The sequence below is a fragment of the Ptychodera flava genome, chromosome 21, assembly GCF_041260155.1.
Source record: "Ptychodera flava strain L36383 chromosome 21, AS_Pfla_20210202, whole genome shotgun sequence".
NCBI lineage: Eukaryota > Metazoa > Hemichordata > Enteropneusta > Ptychoderidae > Ptychodera > Ptychodera flava.
The window spans coordinates 7,887,638-7,906,910 of NC_091948.1; the positions used below are offsets into that span (position 1 = coordinate 7,887,638).

Consider the following 19,273-nt stretch of genomic DNA (forward strand, 5'->3'; position numbering starts at 1 on the left):
CTACCCTCCGTTGCTCATGTAGGAGTCATGATTACTGATTGCCCGCTTCCTTAGTCACCATATCCGTCACCACATATCGCCCAACTATTTGGTGATGTCACCTTTGCTTTGTGAGCTCTTTGATCAAATTTTAACCCCGAGACAGACATAAATAAACTACTGATCACCGAAACCACACCATACCTATTTGCGACGTCGAAGTACACTGTAGCTGCCATCATGGCCAAGAAAGCGATCATTTATATCGTCTTTAGTATCATTATCGGATCTAGTACCCTCGCAGCAGGTAGGACAAAGATGATGTCGCAATTGTTTTTTTACATTTCTGTGTGACTTATTAATGTGTAATTCATAAATCAGAAGCACATTTTGCCCCTATATTTTACATTAAATTTCCAGATTTCATTGGCGAAAAAAACACTGTCAGCTAAGAATTCAATTTAGGCCAGGTAGAATAAAAGTCTTATTTTAAAAATATTGACGGCTTTTTAATTCTGTCGATTTTTAGTGCTTGTTTTTTCAAAAATGTCGCAAATCGGTGGCCATTACGCTTCGCCATTCCATCTTTTGGTCGTTTCTATTCAGTTATCAATCGTAAATCATTGTTTTTTATTGCATATAATATCACATATATAAATTTAAAAATTATCTGGCCGCTTCTGATGTCTTAGCAAACAGATCCGAACAAAAAACAAAATTCCTTTTCCGGGGCCTAGAGCGAATTGGCGTAAATCTTAGGATAAAATGCACAAATTCCCAGCCTGATGTTTTCTGAATTTGACTACCTGCTAGCTGTAGATTCCCAAAGTTTAAAACATCAACAACATTGGAGGTCAGTATATGTTGTGCGTTTATAGCATCAATCTATCATATCGTGACAGTTGTCCCATACATCACCACGCTGACGATAAAGCAACTCAACAGTGTAAAAATAGACCAGTTGTCTGGCTGGTTTGCAAACATTTCGATGTGTTATATTTCATTGGCATTTTTGAGGATTTCTATCCAGCTAGCAGGGAGTATCTTAAGCGACTGGAATATATTGTAACGAGAGAAAAAACAATTCAAACTGAGATTAGGATGTTAGGTATTAAGGTGCATTGTCATTGACAATGTTTTGAAATTTGTTCATGACCACAATTACAGCCTGGTTGAATTGTAGCTATGTATATGTAACTTATATATATATATATATATATATATATATATATATATACACATATATATGTACATATATACATATGTACAAAAATACACGAACACACACAGCTACCAACACTGTATATATACATATATAATATATATATATATATATATATATATATATATATATATATATATATATATATATATATATATATATACATTGTGTGTATAGGTGTGTGTGTTCATGTTTACGTTTGTATTTATATATTTGTAGTGAGTATATTGCACAAAACCCAATCTGGTTGCCAACTGTATCTTATGACAGAAAATCGCCCTGTACACAGAACTGATGTGTCCACAGATCAACGTCTAATAAAACAGAAATATAAAATTGATGCTGCTATGCACTGTAGACACCCTGCACCTGATGCAGTCCTATTTACTGGTCGAAACGTTTTGCTGGTGACACAAAACGTTGTACTATTTCAATCGTTGAGTTCATTAAGTCTTCCATTTTCACAATATATTGTCTCAAAATATGTGATTTAGAATCGGGCTATTAGAATGAAGTTGGCCAAGATCGCTATTTTCTGAGTTGTTCATGCTGACCATTTCAGAATGTTGTCTCGTGTATGAGAAATTTTCCACATTGTTTTTAAATTTGATCGTTGAAGACTATCAGAACCGAAAAAATCCTAAATTATTCTAAATGTAGCAATTGGAGTCCCGTATATGTAACTCGAAGATGTAGTATTACTGCTTTCTATTTTGTGATCACCCTACCTTGTATGATAATTTTGAATTTTTTAACCGGATGCAGACTAAGGCCCAACGGTCATCATAAGAACTACACAGTATGTGGGGCAGCGGCTAAATGGCAAAAATAATGTCAAAGGTTGGCGCCTTTGCCGCCCATACAATCGAGCTAGCGACCCTGTTATCGATTTTGACTCCTCTAATGTGTATTATCGTACTTCTTTCACCCCGTTGCAGATTGGAAGTACTATGGGGAAACAGGTGAGTGTTCGGATTCTGTTCTACGATTTTAATTTGTTAAATACTTGACATCGTACCATCGGCTTTGCTCTGAGGAGACGATCTTCTCTCCCTCATGACGTAGGCAGACCGGTTGAACTCTGAAGTCTTATCAAAACAGGTCAAAAGCTGACAAGCAAAATAGTGGTTCTACAACGTTGTGACACCATTTTTTTACGAGTATTACGACACAAATCAAAAGACATTATTCGACAACCATTATTTCTACGATCTTCCGACCCATTCAATCTCCTCGTTAGAAACAGTTTCTATTCAAATCTTGGATTGTTGTCGTTCTAGTATCGCCGCTGAGTTCGACTTTATCTCTGCCAGCACCGGTACCTCTCCAACTCTTAACATCTCAGTGAGGCGTGCAGAAATCAGATTGATAGGGATTGCTCGACTCGTTTAACAACGCAGACACACAGACACACAAAGTTGCACACATATTTCAATAGAGTACTTTGGGGAGAAGTGGATTCCTGGCACACATATGCACATTGCATTTGTAATTTTTCACCATCTTATAGTAATCCAACGCTTCAAGCTAATGTATTTTTCATATGACCTTCCAACTGTGACACTTGTGCGCTAATCTTCTTCGCCAATCAACCCCGTTTACATTTTAAACCATTTTATGAGCGTGCAATCCCCGCGGGGATGGCTCCGAAATCGCGGCATTCCTAGTTCGCTACCAACGGATGATATCCAAGCAACCCATCTGCCATCCTCTAGTTTTTCACCTTTGAAATTGTACGTCATTAGGTCATTAAGTACAGGTTTTAGAATTGATATTATTGACTCCTGTAGTAAATTCAGTTGTCGACACTTCTCTGGGAAGAGCTCTTTGAACTTCTGGTCGTGTCGGGTGACGTCATTAAATATGATGGCGCCATATTAGTGTACAGAAACTTACCGAAGAAAAATATCAGAGATTTGAATTCCGGAACAAATTTCCCATTTAACTTGGATGAGGAAAGGTGTGTAATGAGGTGGTTATTTATGTTTGTAATTATCATATCGTGATTTATCTGCGTAGATGAGAAAATTATCAGATAACTTGCAAAGTAATTAGTCTCCATAAAATATATTAACTTCACACAGTTTCTATTATCTCGGCAAACGCTTACATCAAATAATCAATAAACAGATACTTTAAATCATAATGTAGTACATGCTCCGAAATTGAAAGACTTGAACTTTTGCTCAAACTTTCCTCAAGGAAACTTTCTACCGTTCTCTTTCAAAATCTATAATAAAGATCGGGGGTCGCCCTGCAAATTTGTGTATTATGGTAAAGAACTACCAAATATTTCCCGATACTTGAAATTCAAAATGGCCGCCATCATCGTGACACTGAGAATGCTGTAAGGAAAAAAATTAAATTTACGATATTCACAAAAACAATCCGATGAAAACTTTTAGCTACTCCATGAGCTTCAAAATGAGGGCTCACAAACGGTATACAGAGAAAGTATTGTAAAGATTTGAGACACTGAATATCTGCCCTCGAGGCATTCTACTTTCAATCACACTTGCTTTAGAATGAATTATGTACCGTAATGGAATTAAATAAAGTCTTTTGTGGGTGATCAGTTCGTTATCCCCCCCTTTCTGCAACCAATCGACTGGACCATTAGGTGTTACGAAAAACAACCTTTTTGCACTCTGATCGATAAGTTATCTACAGAAACTATCAGTTGCAACAATTGGCCAGTAAACTGTTGACAAATTATTTTTACCAAAAACCTGGTCGACATTGAACTCAATTTCAGAAAGTCAAAAGTCCGTGGCGTGACTGCTAAAAGCGTTGAACCAGGAATGTCCGCTCTGAAGATAAACCCGAGATTGCTATCAAACTCATCATTCATACATCTGGCCAAAGCCAATAACAAGAATAGTATAAATCTCAACCTAAGCGACAGTTAATGTAAAACAGTTTCAGGCAGAAAATTTCTATATGATTATATAATTTACTTTCCAGCTGTTCTTTTGAGCTGCATACTTTCTATTCTGCATACATTCGTTGAAGTTTAAGTTAATAGTAGTAGTGGAAGTAACTATTCTGTGAGAGGCTGTTTGTTGTATGTTAACGAAGAAATGGTTAATTTATAGTATTTGGTTTGTTTTTCTTTCGTCGGACTGATATTTTCAATGCTTTCATTTTTGCTTTTTAAAAACTTTGTACCAAGACTAGTTTTAGCAGTTAATGGCAAATATTCGATAAAGAATTTTCCTGCCAAACATTAATGACTTTAACAATGACATGAAAACGAAACAAAATGAAAAGAATAGACAGACAGAATTTGCTCATGTGTGAATGCGTGTTTGCTCGTACATCATTTTAAAATAGAACTCACCTACCTACATGCAGCCTAACATTAATCCAACAAAGGTTAATATGTTGCTGTCTACACGTAAAGAGATAAACAGGAAATGGACGAGAGATGTCTCGGCCGTGCACTCGATGTGAATGAATCCCGATAAAGGAAGCTTCTGTGTTCACCTTATCGATCTGCTATATTTACACAGGACCCGAAAACTGGGACGAGTTGTATCCGACGTGTGGGGGCGATAACCAGTCACCGATCAACATCGTCAGATACGAAGCACAGAGGAAGACGATGGGAGAGTTCATATTCGTCGGTTTCGACGACATGCCAGACGACGCTGTCTTTGTCTTGGAAAATAATGGACATACTGGTAAGGTGGGAGCTCTTTGAACCAGCGTTGACCCCTCCCACACAAATTTATCTAGAATCATTGATAGATAGACTGATTAATTACTGCAATAATCATATTCTGCGATAATGACACTTTTACTTCTTAAACCGCTGCATTGCCAAAATTTACATTAAGGATACGCAAAGTACGTTACGCATGCGATTAAGACAGCTTTACAAGCATAAATGCCTTCACTAGCTAATTGGTTAATAGCGACTTTTTGTGTAATTTACAATGATTAAAATTTTGGACTCTAAACAATAACTTATTTTTTACAAAAGAATGCGAATCCCGTTGTAAAGAGTTCAGCTCCAGCTGAGAAATCTGTCACGCGTAGAAATAGTCAGCTTGAAATATTTACAAAATCCAGCAGAAAAGAAAATATCGAAGCCATGTTAAGGGTGTCGTTCACCAAAATACCTATAATTTTACGGCGAAAAAATGAAAATCGTCATTAAGTATTGTGTAAGGACTTTTAGTAATCAATATGTCAGCTGAAGCTTGTTTTCTTTTCCAGTATCGCTTGGTATAACTGGGGAGTTTTACATCTTTGGGGGTGGGTTGCCGGCCAAGTACAAGGTGGTAGAGCTCCACTTTCACTGGGATAACCTTGGAATTCGTGGATCTGAACACGCCATCGATGGAATGAAGTATCCTTTGGAGGTAAGATGTGCACTAGTCGTCACATACCTGATAATGTCTATCAGTCGTGATCCCATACCTATGACATACCTACACGCCTAGCTGAGCCTATCTGATTACCTGTATATCAACTGTCGTTCTTCTCTATGTCTGCCCTGCCCCATCCCTGGACGATGGTGTAAATACAGCGATCTGATTGACCAAGACGTGGAAGAAACGCGGCACAGTTAGAGCACGCTCGAGTTCTCGTTTAGAGAATAGCGTTTTTTAACGTTTCATATCAAAATATACTTTTACAATGTAAATGAACTAGACCCAACAATGGGCACAACACACCGTTTGACCACTTCACTAAATGCACTGGCGATTGTTCTGTGTATGCCAATATATCGTGAACTGGTCAAAATCTCGTGTGAACTCGTCGAAGGGAGTGGTATATATGGTTTGAATGCACCGTAAGTTATAAGTAATTTAGATTCAATGCATGTCAAGTAACAGCAGTGCACAGGACATGAGTGATTGACGAGTGGCAGGCCAGAGCGACAGTTTTTCGTGTCTTCTCGGGAAGGAGAGGGCACATCTCTCTAATGACTGTATTCCCGGTTTTTCAACAAGATTCATTCTTATCTAATTTACAGATGCACCTTGTCTCATACAACTCGGAGAAGTATAAGGATTTAACGGAGGCGAAAATGCACTCGGAAGGCCTCGCAGTTCTGGGGACCGTGATTCATGTATGTACGAGTAGTGTCTACCATTGAACTTCACACATCACAAATCTACCATATACACAACCGCTAGTTCTCAGGCCAGTCGACTGCCAGTTAATTGTTTCTTACTCGATTTAGCTTTGTGACGCTGGCCTTGTTTTGATCGCTAGTTCCGAGCGTTGTACAGAATGCCTGACAAATTAGGTTATACGATACTGCTAAAATGGCATCATACTTGAGTAAAGAAATAATCAAAATGGCATGTCAAATAAGGCTACACGATTGTAATTCCGTCATTCCTGCCAAGTACCCGTATCTTACAAATAAATGACTGTATTTTAAATACGCCTGATGCATTGCCTTACAGATTGGTGGACATGACAATGAAGACTATGAACCTCTCTTGTCAGGATTTCACAAAGTTATCTATCCAGGTGAGACCTATCTTAGTGAGAGCAATCACTTATATCGGTTGCTTGGAGTACGTCATATCTAAATTCGTGTAGTGGTTGGCACTCCAAAAGGGCGATATCATTCCTTCGATTTTGCACGGTCCACGTTGTGATTTGTTGGAGTACAGAATTTGAAATTTGAATTACACCTTATCCAAAAGAGTTGGTAGTGATAGAAATACAAAAACGAATCCTAAAACATACAAAGATACAAACATACATACATACATACATACATACATACATACATACATACATACATACATACATACATACATACATACATACATACATACATACATACAGACAGACAGACATACAGACATACATACATACAGACATACATACATACAGACATACATACATACATACATACATACATACATACATACATACATACATACATACATACATACATACATACATAGAAAGGCACGCTCATCCTCTGGAGGAGTTGCATTTTATTTTAGAGATATTTTTACTGCTGGTATTACGCAGATGGAAAGTAGTTCTGAAGATTTTATTTGGGTTCGTTTAGATAGTAAATTTTTTAACTTAGTTGATGATATCTTTATTTGTACCCTATATTTTAGTCCACAAGGGTCAAGTATTTTTAGCTGGAAAGAGTCAAACCAGTTTCAGCTGTTGGAAAAAGATATTGCAAAATTTTCAAAAAGGGGGCAATTATTCTCACTGGAGATTTCAATGCACGTACTAAGAATATACAGGAGGTTGCAATTTATGAACAAGACGACTATCATTTATCAAATGCAGACATTGCATTCAAAAAACGATATTCACAGGATATTTCAATGAAAAATTATTATGGTGACCAACTTTTAGATCTGTGCATGGCCACCGATATGGTAATTCTTAATGGGAGATGTATTGGAGACAGTATTGGAAAATTCACCTGTCACCAAAGGCATGGCAGCAGTACTGTGGACTATAGTATCGTCAGTACTAACTTATTTAGCAAAATTCTTTTTTTTAAGGTTCACCCACTTAACATTTCTATATCAGATCATTGCCAAACTGAATTTCAGTTACAAACTAACGCCTACTTAAATAATGTAGATACTAATATAAAAATTAATCAAGATAGACGTAGCAATGATTTTACTTTTGTATGGGATAGCGACTCTAGGTATTACTTTTATGAAGCATTACATAATCCACACATTGCATCACTCATTAATAATTTTAACAAAACAAATTTTGATGCCACAATACAGTCAGTTAATACAGCTTGTGCAATGTTATCAAACATATTCCTACAAACAGCAGGAGCTAGTCTCCATAAACGCATTATAAGGAAAAAAAAGGAACAAAAGGGCAAGAAGTTAAGCACCTCTAGGAAACCAAAGTGGTATACCAATGATCTTGGTAATTTAAAAAATGATGTTTACAAATTATCAACTAAGTTGAGCAGAGACCCATATAATACTGAATTACGGAGCTCGTGCTACAATTTAAAGAAACAATATAAACGTCTAGTTAAAACAAAGAGAAGAGAATTTAAAAGTCAGATTTTAAACAAATTAGACAGCTTGGGGAAATCAAACCCAAATAAGTACTGGGAGCTGATTAATGAGTTGAAATCAGATTCACAAAATAATAGCAGTGAACACACACCAATTGAAAAAGAAAGGTGGTACAGTCATTTTAAGGCACTTAATACAAAGGTAGATTTGCCATTAATAGATGAGAATGTCATGATAGATCAACAGAGGCTGGGAACACAGATCTCAGCTTTGGACAAACCCATTTCTGAATTAGAAATTCAAAAAGCCATCAGTACTTTAAGAACAGGAAAGCCCCAGGTATGGATAAAATAACAAATGAAATGATAAAAGCAAGTAGACATGTATTGATTAAACAAATCAAAACTCTTTTCAACGTAATCTTAGCTAGCGGTCACTTTCCTGATGCATGGAACACAGGCATTATTGTACCGATATATAAAAAAGGAGACAAAAATGACCCGAGAAATTACAGAGGGATAACATTGCTAAGTACAATTAGTAAACTTTTTACTTCAGTTCTAAAACAAAGACTAATTACTCATATTAAAAATGAAAACCTTATAATTAGGGAACAAATTGGCTTTATGCCAGAGTTTAGTACATGTGATCATATATTTGTTTTAAAACAATTACTTACAAAGTATCTGAGTAAGGGGAAATATATTTTGGCTGTTTCATAGACTTTCAGAAAGCCTTTGATTCAATTTGGCATGTGGGGCTTCTACACAAATTAATAAAGTATGGTATCACAGGGAAATTTTATAACATCATAAAGTCAATTTATTTAAATTCGAAGGGTTGCATTAGGGTGAAAGAGGGACTCACTGAACAGTTTCCCATGGAGAGAGGAATAAGGCAAGGTGACAGCTTAAGCCCACTGCTTTTTAACCTATACATTAATGACATAAAAGATTCGCTTAATTGTGTCAGCAATGACCCACCAACTTTATTACGGAGTACTTTATCATGTCTACTTTATGCCGATGACTTACTTCTACTATCTGAGACACCTACGGGGCTACAGAATGCTATAAATTCAATAGGGCATTATTGTGAAAAATGGCATTTAGGCATAAACATTCTCAAATCAAAAATCATGGTTTTCAACAAATCGGGGAAAATTTTCAACAAATTTAAATTTACTATACATGTAATGAGTTGGAAAATGTGTCAACATACACTTACCTTGGCATAAAGTTAAATATTACAGGAAAACTAAACAGAGCACAAATTGATTTGAAAAACAGAGCTATGAAGGCATGTTTTAAATTGAGACAGTTACTCTTTGCAGAGTCAAATATTCCAATTAAGGTCCATTTACAAATGTTTGATGCCATGATAAAACCTATTCTGCTATACTGTACAGAAGTATGGACTGCAGACATATGCACAAATGCAAAAACCATACTCACAAACTTAACAAACACAATTGAAAAGTTGCACATTAAATTTTGCAAGCACATACTTAAAGTGAATAACAAAGCATCCAACATAGCATGTTTAATGGAACTGGGTAGATATCCTCTAATTGTTTCAAGCATAACACAAATGGTCAAATATTGGTTAAAAATAAGTAAGAAAGCAGATACAACACTGACTCGTGAGGCTTATGATCTGGGTTGTCAACTGGACAATGCACATACAGATAATTGGGTGTCAGGAATTAAACAATCGTTGCTGCTCGTAAATATTGGAGATGCCATGAATGTAAAGATAGAAAATGACAAACACTTTAAAACTAATTTAATGTAAAAGTTAAACAGCTATTTGAAAAATGTGCATTTGAATTGATTCATGATGATACCAGACAAGGGCACCATAAAAATAAACTTCGCACATACAGAGAGTTGAAAAAGATTTCTCTCTCGAAAGCTACCTTCATGTTATAAAAAACCCAGATCACAGATCAGCCCTGTGCAAGTTACGCATTAGTGCACACATACTACACATAGAAACAGGTAGATATAGAAACCTTGATGTCATAGACAGAGCATGCCCAATTTGCCAAAACAAACAAGTAGAAGATGAGATACATTTTCTTTTTCATTGCAAAGGATACACAAACATTAGGCATGATTTTTTCAGTAAACTAACATTTGTAAAAACGCATTCAGAGGCACACAAGACCTTGTAAGCATCTTTTCAAGGACAGATAAAGCATCACTATGTGAATTGGGAAAATACATACATACATGTTTTAAACTCAGACAAGACAAAATGAAAAAGACAAAGTAAACTATTTATGAACCTTTAATATGTTGACCTCATGTATAGATATTTATATTTATATATATATTATATATACTCTTTCATTGTTGTTTTTGCAAAACCTTTATTGTACTTTATGATCAAGATCCCAACTGGGATACGATTTCAATAAAGGCTTACTTTACTTTACTTTACTTTACATACATACATACATACATACATACATACATACATACATACATACATACATACATACATACATACATACATACATACATACATACATACATACATACATACATACATACATACATACATACTACATACATACATACAGACAGACATACATAAATACATACATACATACATACATACATACATACACATACATACATACATACATACATACATACATACATACATACATACATACATACATACATACATACATACATACATACATACATACATACATACATACATACATACATACATACATACATACATACATACATACATACATACATACATACATACATACATACATACATACATACATACATACATACATACATACAGACGTACAGACATACATACATACATACATACATACATACATACATACAGACATACATAAATACATACATACATACATACATACATACATACATACATACATACATACATACATACATACATACATACATACATACATACATACATACATACATACATACATACATACATACATACATACATACATACATACATACATACATACATACATACATACATACATACATACATACATACATACATACATACATACATACAGACAGACAGACAGACAGACAGACATACATACAGACATACAAACATACATACATACATACATACATACATACATACATACATACATACATACATACATACATACATACATACAGACAGACAGACAGACAGACATACATACAAACATACATACATACATACATACATACATACATACATACATACATACATACATACATACATACATACATACATACATACATACAGACAGACAGACAGACAGACAGACAGACATACAGACATACATACATACATACATACATACATACATACATACATACATACATACATACAGACATACATACATACATACATACATACATACATACATACATAGGGCCAGCCTTATGTGTATCTCTACACCTATCTGTTTGCCCCTTTCCTTTATTTTTATCCCATTTCTGCTCTTTTCAAAAACTAGGTCAAACTCACACGTATTCAGAATCATTTTCTGTTTTGAGGATGGTTTCCCACGACACATCGAATTTCTTCCGCTACAAGGGCTCACTGACAACTCCTACCTGTAACGAAGCTGTCGTCTGGACGGTGTTTCGGGATCACCAAAGGATTTCGCAAAGACAGGTGAATTGACCAACAACTGCGTTTATTAGTGCACGTCATAGACTAGACTGGGGATCCGTTGCTCGAGGGCACTCTCTACACTGCCGTGAGGGGGGAGGGGCGCGCCCTCGAGAGACGGATCTTTCAGTCTAGTCATAGACGTGCAATATTGCTGTGTGTGAGAAACGGCACACTGCTGACAAAAACAGAACTTTAACATTTTCGTGCATTCCAAGAAAACACCAAATTCTTTTCAGTTCCTAAGTGATGTTTATCGGATCTTTGGCTACATATATATGTCAATTCATCCTTAGAATTACTTCTCGATTGCCTTACTGTGACAATTATCATATTATTCACAAAATTGGAGTTTCATGACTGTATGTTCAACTTTCAGTGGCAGAGTCTGCCCCCAGGTGGCCTTCTGCACATGTTCCCTGTCTAGGGCACAAGTTACGAAAATTTAAGGGGCAGTAGCGCTTCCTGTTTGTGACTTTTTCACTGTTTTTAGTGTCAACTACAGTTTCTTGTTCTACTTTCCAAAGTGTATAGATATACACTGTATTTAGCTCGTCAATTCGGAATGTACGTGAGCATAATGAAGTATGGTTCGGATTTAAATTGAAATGTCGATAATAACTGTGCATTTTCAACATGTATAGACGCTGTGTTAACGAGAGAAATCGTTTGTGTTTCATTACCATTTACGTGTAGGAAGAGAACTCGCGATCGACCAAAAAAAACTGAAAAAATTATCAAAAGCTAGAGCTACTGGTCGTTTAAGCTAATGAAAAATAGGATATTGAAATGCCATTTCAAAATTAATATTGCTATATCACAAATTACACAGGATAAATTACATAAAAATAGCCATTTACAGGCGTACTCACTGGCATTTTGATAAGTATATGGGGTGGGTTGCCCATAAGACATTCAGTCAGAACGTTATTCAACGGACTTCATTGATCGTTAGAAACAATTAATGAAAGATTTATGACTGTAGAGGGACAATGTGGCTAACCACGGTAATACTTTGCTGAAACAAACACTGCTCCACAGTGTTCCACTCTTGCATGAACTCGGTTTGGCAGTATGAGCATGCAGCCGATACAGGAGAGAACGCCCTCAACGACGGAAATCGACCGAACTTTTGTTGCATTCAAAAACAAATAACAAACACCTTCTGATACATGGTGAGCAAAAACATAACCTTAGAAAACTAAAATATGATATGGTGTAAACTCATTATGACCTTTCTACGGAATGGTTGCACGTCAAGCATAAATACTGTAGTGCAACACTGCGCATTTGTTTCGCTTTTTCACTATCATGAAAGCTGTCTTTCTGATTTACCGTGATGATAAATATTGTTTATTTAACATTCTAAGGATCTTCTTCTCTGCATTTTCTCCAAATATTATAGTTTGATGAGTTCCTCAGTCTGAAATCGACCTATGAAGGATCCATGATCGACGTGCCTCTTGGAGACAATTACCGGCCGATCCAGCCGATTGGAAAGAGGCATGTCTACGCACGCGTTGCCGAAGAAAATCACGGGAACACTGGATGTCGCCCCTTCAACTACGAGAGTTCAATAATTCTAGCATCACTCGCCGTACTTTTAAATGCACTGTTAACGGTTTGACAGGAGTAAAACAGGAAACAAACATTTATTATGTTGACAGTGTGATTCATCACGTCTTAGCTTCCGTTTCAAAAAATTAGCCCCGACATGCAGCCTGGGTAAGCTTGACTATTTAAAACAACGCGGCGCCGCCCTCAGTAGACACTGCAGGGTTGCGCTGACAAATTTCTCTGCCATAGTAAGCCCTATCACTAAATTCACATTACTTCCATTTCTTTTTATACTTTATGCAAATGACAAGTCGTATCACTCATATTAAAGTGCACGATACAAAAGATGTCATTACATGTTCAAGTCAACAAATTAACTCGATGACTGTCATGGCCAGTGATAGCATGCAGTCCTTAAGACCAAAACGGGATTATCTTCGCTATGTCTTCCAACGTGCTGCCTTAAGGATTATATTAGCAAACGCTTTTCTTTGAACTGTTCATTATTGACGTCAACTAGGTTTTTTCTTGCGCTCCACTGTCTATGATTTCGTACACTGACAAACTTCGCGCTTTGCAAAATGGATTTAAAGAAAAATGCCAAAATGGATGTTGATAAAACTGCGAATACATAAAGAATGCTGTTACTCTTTATCCAAGTATTATACATTTATACCAGCATACATTTCAGATTATATATTTCTACAGTAATGTAAAGTTCTGCCGCGTTAGCCTAAGCATCGACATGTCAGCAAGCACCTTTTTAAAATCTATATTTATTGTGTGAATTTCTGAGTCAAATTCAAGTTCTTAACTTTAGCTTCAATATGTCAAGATACACCGTTGTCTAAAATTTTATACAATGTTTATATTAAAAATGTACATGTCAAAATACAAAACGGCATCCTCTTGTAGTATGTAAGGTTTGTATGTGCATCATGGTTGGTGGGAAAGTATGTAAGCATGAGTGGCCACACTGCTTCGTTATTTCTGTGCATATTGATTGTTAATACTATAGTTTGTTCTGTGAGACAGAAAGGCAGTGGAAACGTGACTTCTCGGTTAAATGGCGTAATGATGGCCACTTCGGTCTGAACGACGTCCTTTTCGACCATTTTGTCGACTCGGCAATTCAATAAAACAGATCGGCACCCCTCTGTCTGTGTCTGTCTGTCTGTCTACCTGCCTTTCTGTCTCTTTCTCTCGCGTTATGCCAGCGTGTCTGTTATCTGTTAGTCTACCTGTTTGAAAGTCTGTACAATGAGTCCGTTTTTGTCCATGTTCCTCTTTTTATCTGAAATTATTGTTGGATGCAACGAGTGTAAAAAATGCAGTATCCAAATGAATCATATATAATGATGGAGGCTCCGATGAGTTATCCAGGTATTCAAATTTACGATGCTCGGTGATATTGTATGTAGTTCAGTGTTGAGCCTGCTCAAGTTATCAAAATGTGCAAGTTTTCCGTTTGTGTACATCCAAGCGTTGCTCTGTGCAAGTCACATTTTGGAACGCCATAAAAAGTAAGAATACCAACACCACCCCCATACTAGTCCACATGATCAAGCTTTTATACAATGCCTATAATTTTCCGCGGGGGTTTGTTTTTGTTTTTGTTTGAGGGGAGTTGGGGGTTGTTTTGCTTTGTTTTACTTTTTGCTACTGAACTCCTGTGTTCGCGGCCTATCATCGCAAGAAGACATTGACCTTTAAAGCAGCTGTCGCCTCTGTTAACATTGCGAGGGCAGCTACAATTGTCGGTTTTTTAACCTGCCTTGACCTGAAAAAGGGTTCAGTATTGTTACAATGAAGTGGAGAATTATGTGTTCATCATCAGTTTCACAGCGCTGTTCTGCAAGCTTCGGCGATGCATATATCGCCCTCTTCGGACAAAGACCAGTGTCCCCACCGTTTTGCTCTCTTTACTTTTTCACCGTTTCCGTTGATGTAGTTGTTGAGGATCACGATTGGATCAGCCTTCTTGCGCACTTCGGCTTGCATGTACCAATATCCGCTGGTGAATTTTTCAATCGGCAACCACTGTAGTTTCAACCTATCGCTTTGAAGAATTTTACCCAGTATTATCTGCTCGGAGCCCTCGATACCTATATCCTTCTCCTTATCATCGTACCGAGCAAGGACGCTCGCAATTCTACGGGAGAGTTTGTTCCACACCCGCAGTGTCCCGGCTGTAGCGTTCAGATACAAGAAACCACCGTTGATGACTCCTGATGGAATCATGTCGGCGCACCCATTATGCATAATGATCATGTCAAAGTCTGTATACCTGTTGAAATACGCGACAGGGTCGCCGAGCCAGTACGAGTCTGCCTCCGTCTCAAACACGGGAATCCTTTCCTTACGGAGAAGCCGGTTTATAACCTGCACGCGGAATAGTCCGTATCGATAGTATGAAACTTTGCCGTACGCCATCGCTTTGCCATCGCCGAACTTTTCAAGGACTACGTTGAGTTCTGGTTTCCACTCGCTCAAACTTCTGTGGGCTTCTTCGTCAGTTGTGATGAACAGGACTCTTGGTAATATTCCGAGACACTCGACGTTGCAGATCCAACTTTTTGTGATGTTCACATAGCCTAGGTTGAGGAACTGGAGAGACACGAAGCCGTTTTTCTCGTACAGTCGTCTGGCAGGGACGGTGATGTTGGAAAAGTTACGTTCAAGTGAGTACTCTGTAAAGATGACATCGTCACTGGTAGATATCAGCATGCCTCGTTTTACTATCGCCAGGAACTTTGATAAAAGATACGCGGAAAGAATGCACAAAATAGCGAAGACAACTTTGTTCGCGATACCACGACAGACCCGACGAGTTGATGCCATCGCCCCGTAATGCGCCACCTATCGGCAATGTGCAACACGTGTTGAGTCGTTCAATGCCAACAGGCTGATGTTGGCTTTCTTCACAGTCTATTCACTATGAATAAATCAGAAAGAGGTATGCAACTGATCAAAGTGCAGTTCACTTAATTTTTTTGAAATGGAAACAATAAAATTCCGAAGAATGACTCTTAAATTTATTTTTGATTTATTCCTGTCAAATTTGACGTTGCACCAATTTATTGATATGTACAAGCTAACGTGTTCAATGCATGGAGCACTTACATTTCTGCCATCGTGACACAAATTATCTAAATGCATCAGATTGTACAATGTTTGACAAACTGGACAATTTTTGTCTTTTATATACAGAACTTTATTTGGCTGGATAAAAAATAAATATCTTTCCGTTAACCCAAACCTTTGCCCATTCAAACTCCTACCAACCTGAACATTTTCGCATATTTAAAAGTCATGCGCAATTTTGCTAAATTTTGCTATTCCTGATGGGCTGCATCTCGTAAAAATAAAATAAAATTCTTGGCTAATCTACCCTGTTCATTGGCCTTATCTATTCCAATCTAAAGCGGACTGGTTAACAATTAGTTCTTTGTGAGAAAACTGTTACAGTTACTGTAGTGAATCAGTTTATATAACAACGCGTACATTGTCGAGTAATATCGTTAAATTTCGAAAAGCATATCAGCCTAGTAAAAATACCAAAGCATGAGTGCCATCGTCAACATTCCAAGATATTTATGAATATAGCGCAGGTCAAGACCGTCAGAAATGAATGATGTCATCAATATGACCTATGATGTCATCGCTATAACATACATTTTTGTTTATCTGTTTATTGCACCGGTTGCCCAAAATATGCTGCAGTGTATATGACTAACAGGAAAGGATTCGGACTTTTAAGGATGCATACTCACGTGCTAGCAATGTCTGTGCCCCTGACGTACTGACAATATGTCTCAAATTTCATTCAGAGTTTTCAAGTATTATGTTCGAAGCTTGTGTCTCGCACAGAGGACAAATATTAGCATGGCAGGTATGTGGCATCGTTAGCGTGTACCCATGAGTACACCAACGTTGCGCAGCTGAGAGCTGAAGCAATCACCGAGTACATGTTTCAACTCGTTACGGGCACGGGAAGCTACAATTCTGCTGTCTGCTCCCATGTGTCCCCATACATATCTATCAAATATTAAATAAATATATTGAATAAATCTATAGTAGAGACCACAGTCAGTCTGCAATCACTGACCTTAAAAACTGGAGTCACACCATGGTCTTCCATTCGTTGGTTGATAATTAACTTAGGATTGGTTAATATTCGCCGTCAGTGCTTGAAATACGGCCAACCTTTTTCGCATAAGAAAATGTCATATTGAGCGTCTGGTACAATGATGTTACAAAAAAAAAAAATTACGAATGACTGAACTTCTTCATAATTATAAATGTTCTGCATGTGTACAAGGGATACATCTCTGTGCCAGTGATTGCACCAAGGTTAATAAGTTTGCCATGGCGTCTCATTCGTTTGCGTCAGTTTAATTTATGATCCAATTGCTTGTCGTTAAATGTGTAAATTACATGAAATACAAATGACAAAATATTGATTTACTCAATCAATGATACCGTGAGTTATATTTAGAACTCGTGCAATGGGGAAGTTATGTATATGCACAACAAACACATCAGCGAGTGTACAAAACCTTGAATGTTGGCATTAACGACGTCAGTGTGTTTGAAGTTTATTTGTTCTCCTTGGCTGTCGCTTGTTGTTAGTTGTGCCAACGTATCACTGTATAACACTATTGTCAGAAAAAACTATGAGAAATACTTTTTTATTTCTGTTATATTCACCTTCCATTTTTATCGTTTAGATGAAGTTGAGAATAAAGCCATTATACACTCACTCGGACGTTGACTGGTATCGTTCGAGTTTAAGCCGTCTTTATAGCTACGTGTTTTGTGAACCGAGGTTACTTCATGGAAGTTTGAAGGTCACGAATGCGTCGTGGTGAACTATACGATGAATGTCGTCATGATTAGATCAGTGCTCACAATTTGAAAAACTCATTTGGCTTGGCAATCTGTCCGTAATGATATGCTCAATTAATCTAGGTAGTTGCTGCGACTTTCTATTTTGCTATATCATTAAGAAATGGTACAATAGTTACCATCAGAAGCGATCATTGTTAAATTAATGGCTATATCTGAGTCATGGTTGTCCAAATATCGCCATGCAGATATTTAGCCTATGTAGGAGAACCATCAGGTGCATCAAATACGAGAACGTTTGATATTCAAGCTATCAAGCATAAAAGTCGGTTTTCCCATCCTCGCTCACGCCGATCGAGGCTACACGTCTCATGACATCTCATGCTTCCATATAGGTTCTTTTACCGGAATTTATCCATGTCATTTTCCAAAATGGGACAAACAAACGAAATGATGTTCTTATCATTCGTACTCTTCGCTTCAGACTTTTTTCCAAGCTCACTCAAATACATGGTTATAAAATTAACAATGTCATCGGCGCAAAATAGATTCAATAGGCAAGAGTAAACGAATATTGCTCCTCGAATTTGTCGGGAAAACATCAGAAGTGGTGATTTTTTTAAAATTTTGTTTTGTTTTGTTTTGTTTTACGAACAAGCGAATCTCATCGTTCCTAATGACTTTAAGTTAGAGTCTAAATTTTACTATTTGAAATTGTCCACAATACTAGCTGTATTACAGAACAAATTCAAGTATTTCCTCGTGTTCAAAGAAGAAAACAAAAAAACTGCAAAAATTGCACAATAAAAATGCTCTAAATGTAAAACAATTACAGTATTGTTTTCAATGTTCTCCGGGCTAACATTTTCGCTTTTTCAATTTATTTTGACCCCACATTTTAGCCTGTTTACCTCTACACCGACACATTTGACACTAAGCTTATGGCCTAACACCACTGTAGCCTACTGAGCTATTTCATGCAAAAATTCCAAAT

General features: G+C 37.0%; 2 protein-coding genes across 2 annotated transcripts; one reads left to right on the top strand and one right to left on the bottom strand.

Annotated features, from left to right (window-relative positions):
• Nucleotides 1-136: 136 nt before the first annotated feature.
• Nucleotides 137-14,330, top strand: LOC139121279 (carbonic anhydrase 1-like). The gene is made up of 8 exons (XM_070686053.1): nt 137-286; nt 2,140-2,163; nt 4,714-4,884; nt 5,423-5,568; nt 6,186-6,281; nt 6,625-6,691; nt 11,717-11,877; nt 13,280-14,330. The coding sequence occupies exons 1-8, from the start codon at nt 220-222 to the stop codon at nt 13,499-13,501; spliced, it is 954 nt and encodes a 317-aa protein (XP_070542154.1). The 5' UTR covers nt 137-219; the 3' UTR covers nt 13,502-14,330.
• Nucleotides 14,069-17,772, bottom strand: LOC139121280 (uncharacterized). The gene is made up of 2 exons (XM_070686055.1): nt 17,540-17,772; nt 14,069-16,366 (listed from the first exon to the last, which is right to left on the bottom strand). The coding sequence occupies exon 2, from the start codon at nt 16,270-16,272 to the stop codon at nt 15,271-15,273; it is 1,002 nt and encodes a 333-aa protein (XP_070542156.1). The 5' UTR covers nt 16,273-16,366; nt 17,540-17,772; the 3' UTR covers nt 14,069-15,270.
• Nucleotides 17,773-19,273: the final 1,501 nt, after the last annotated feature.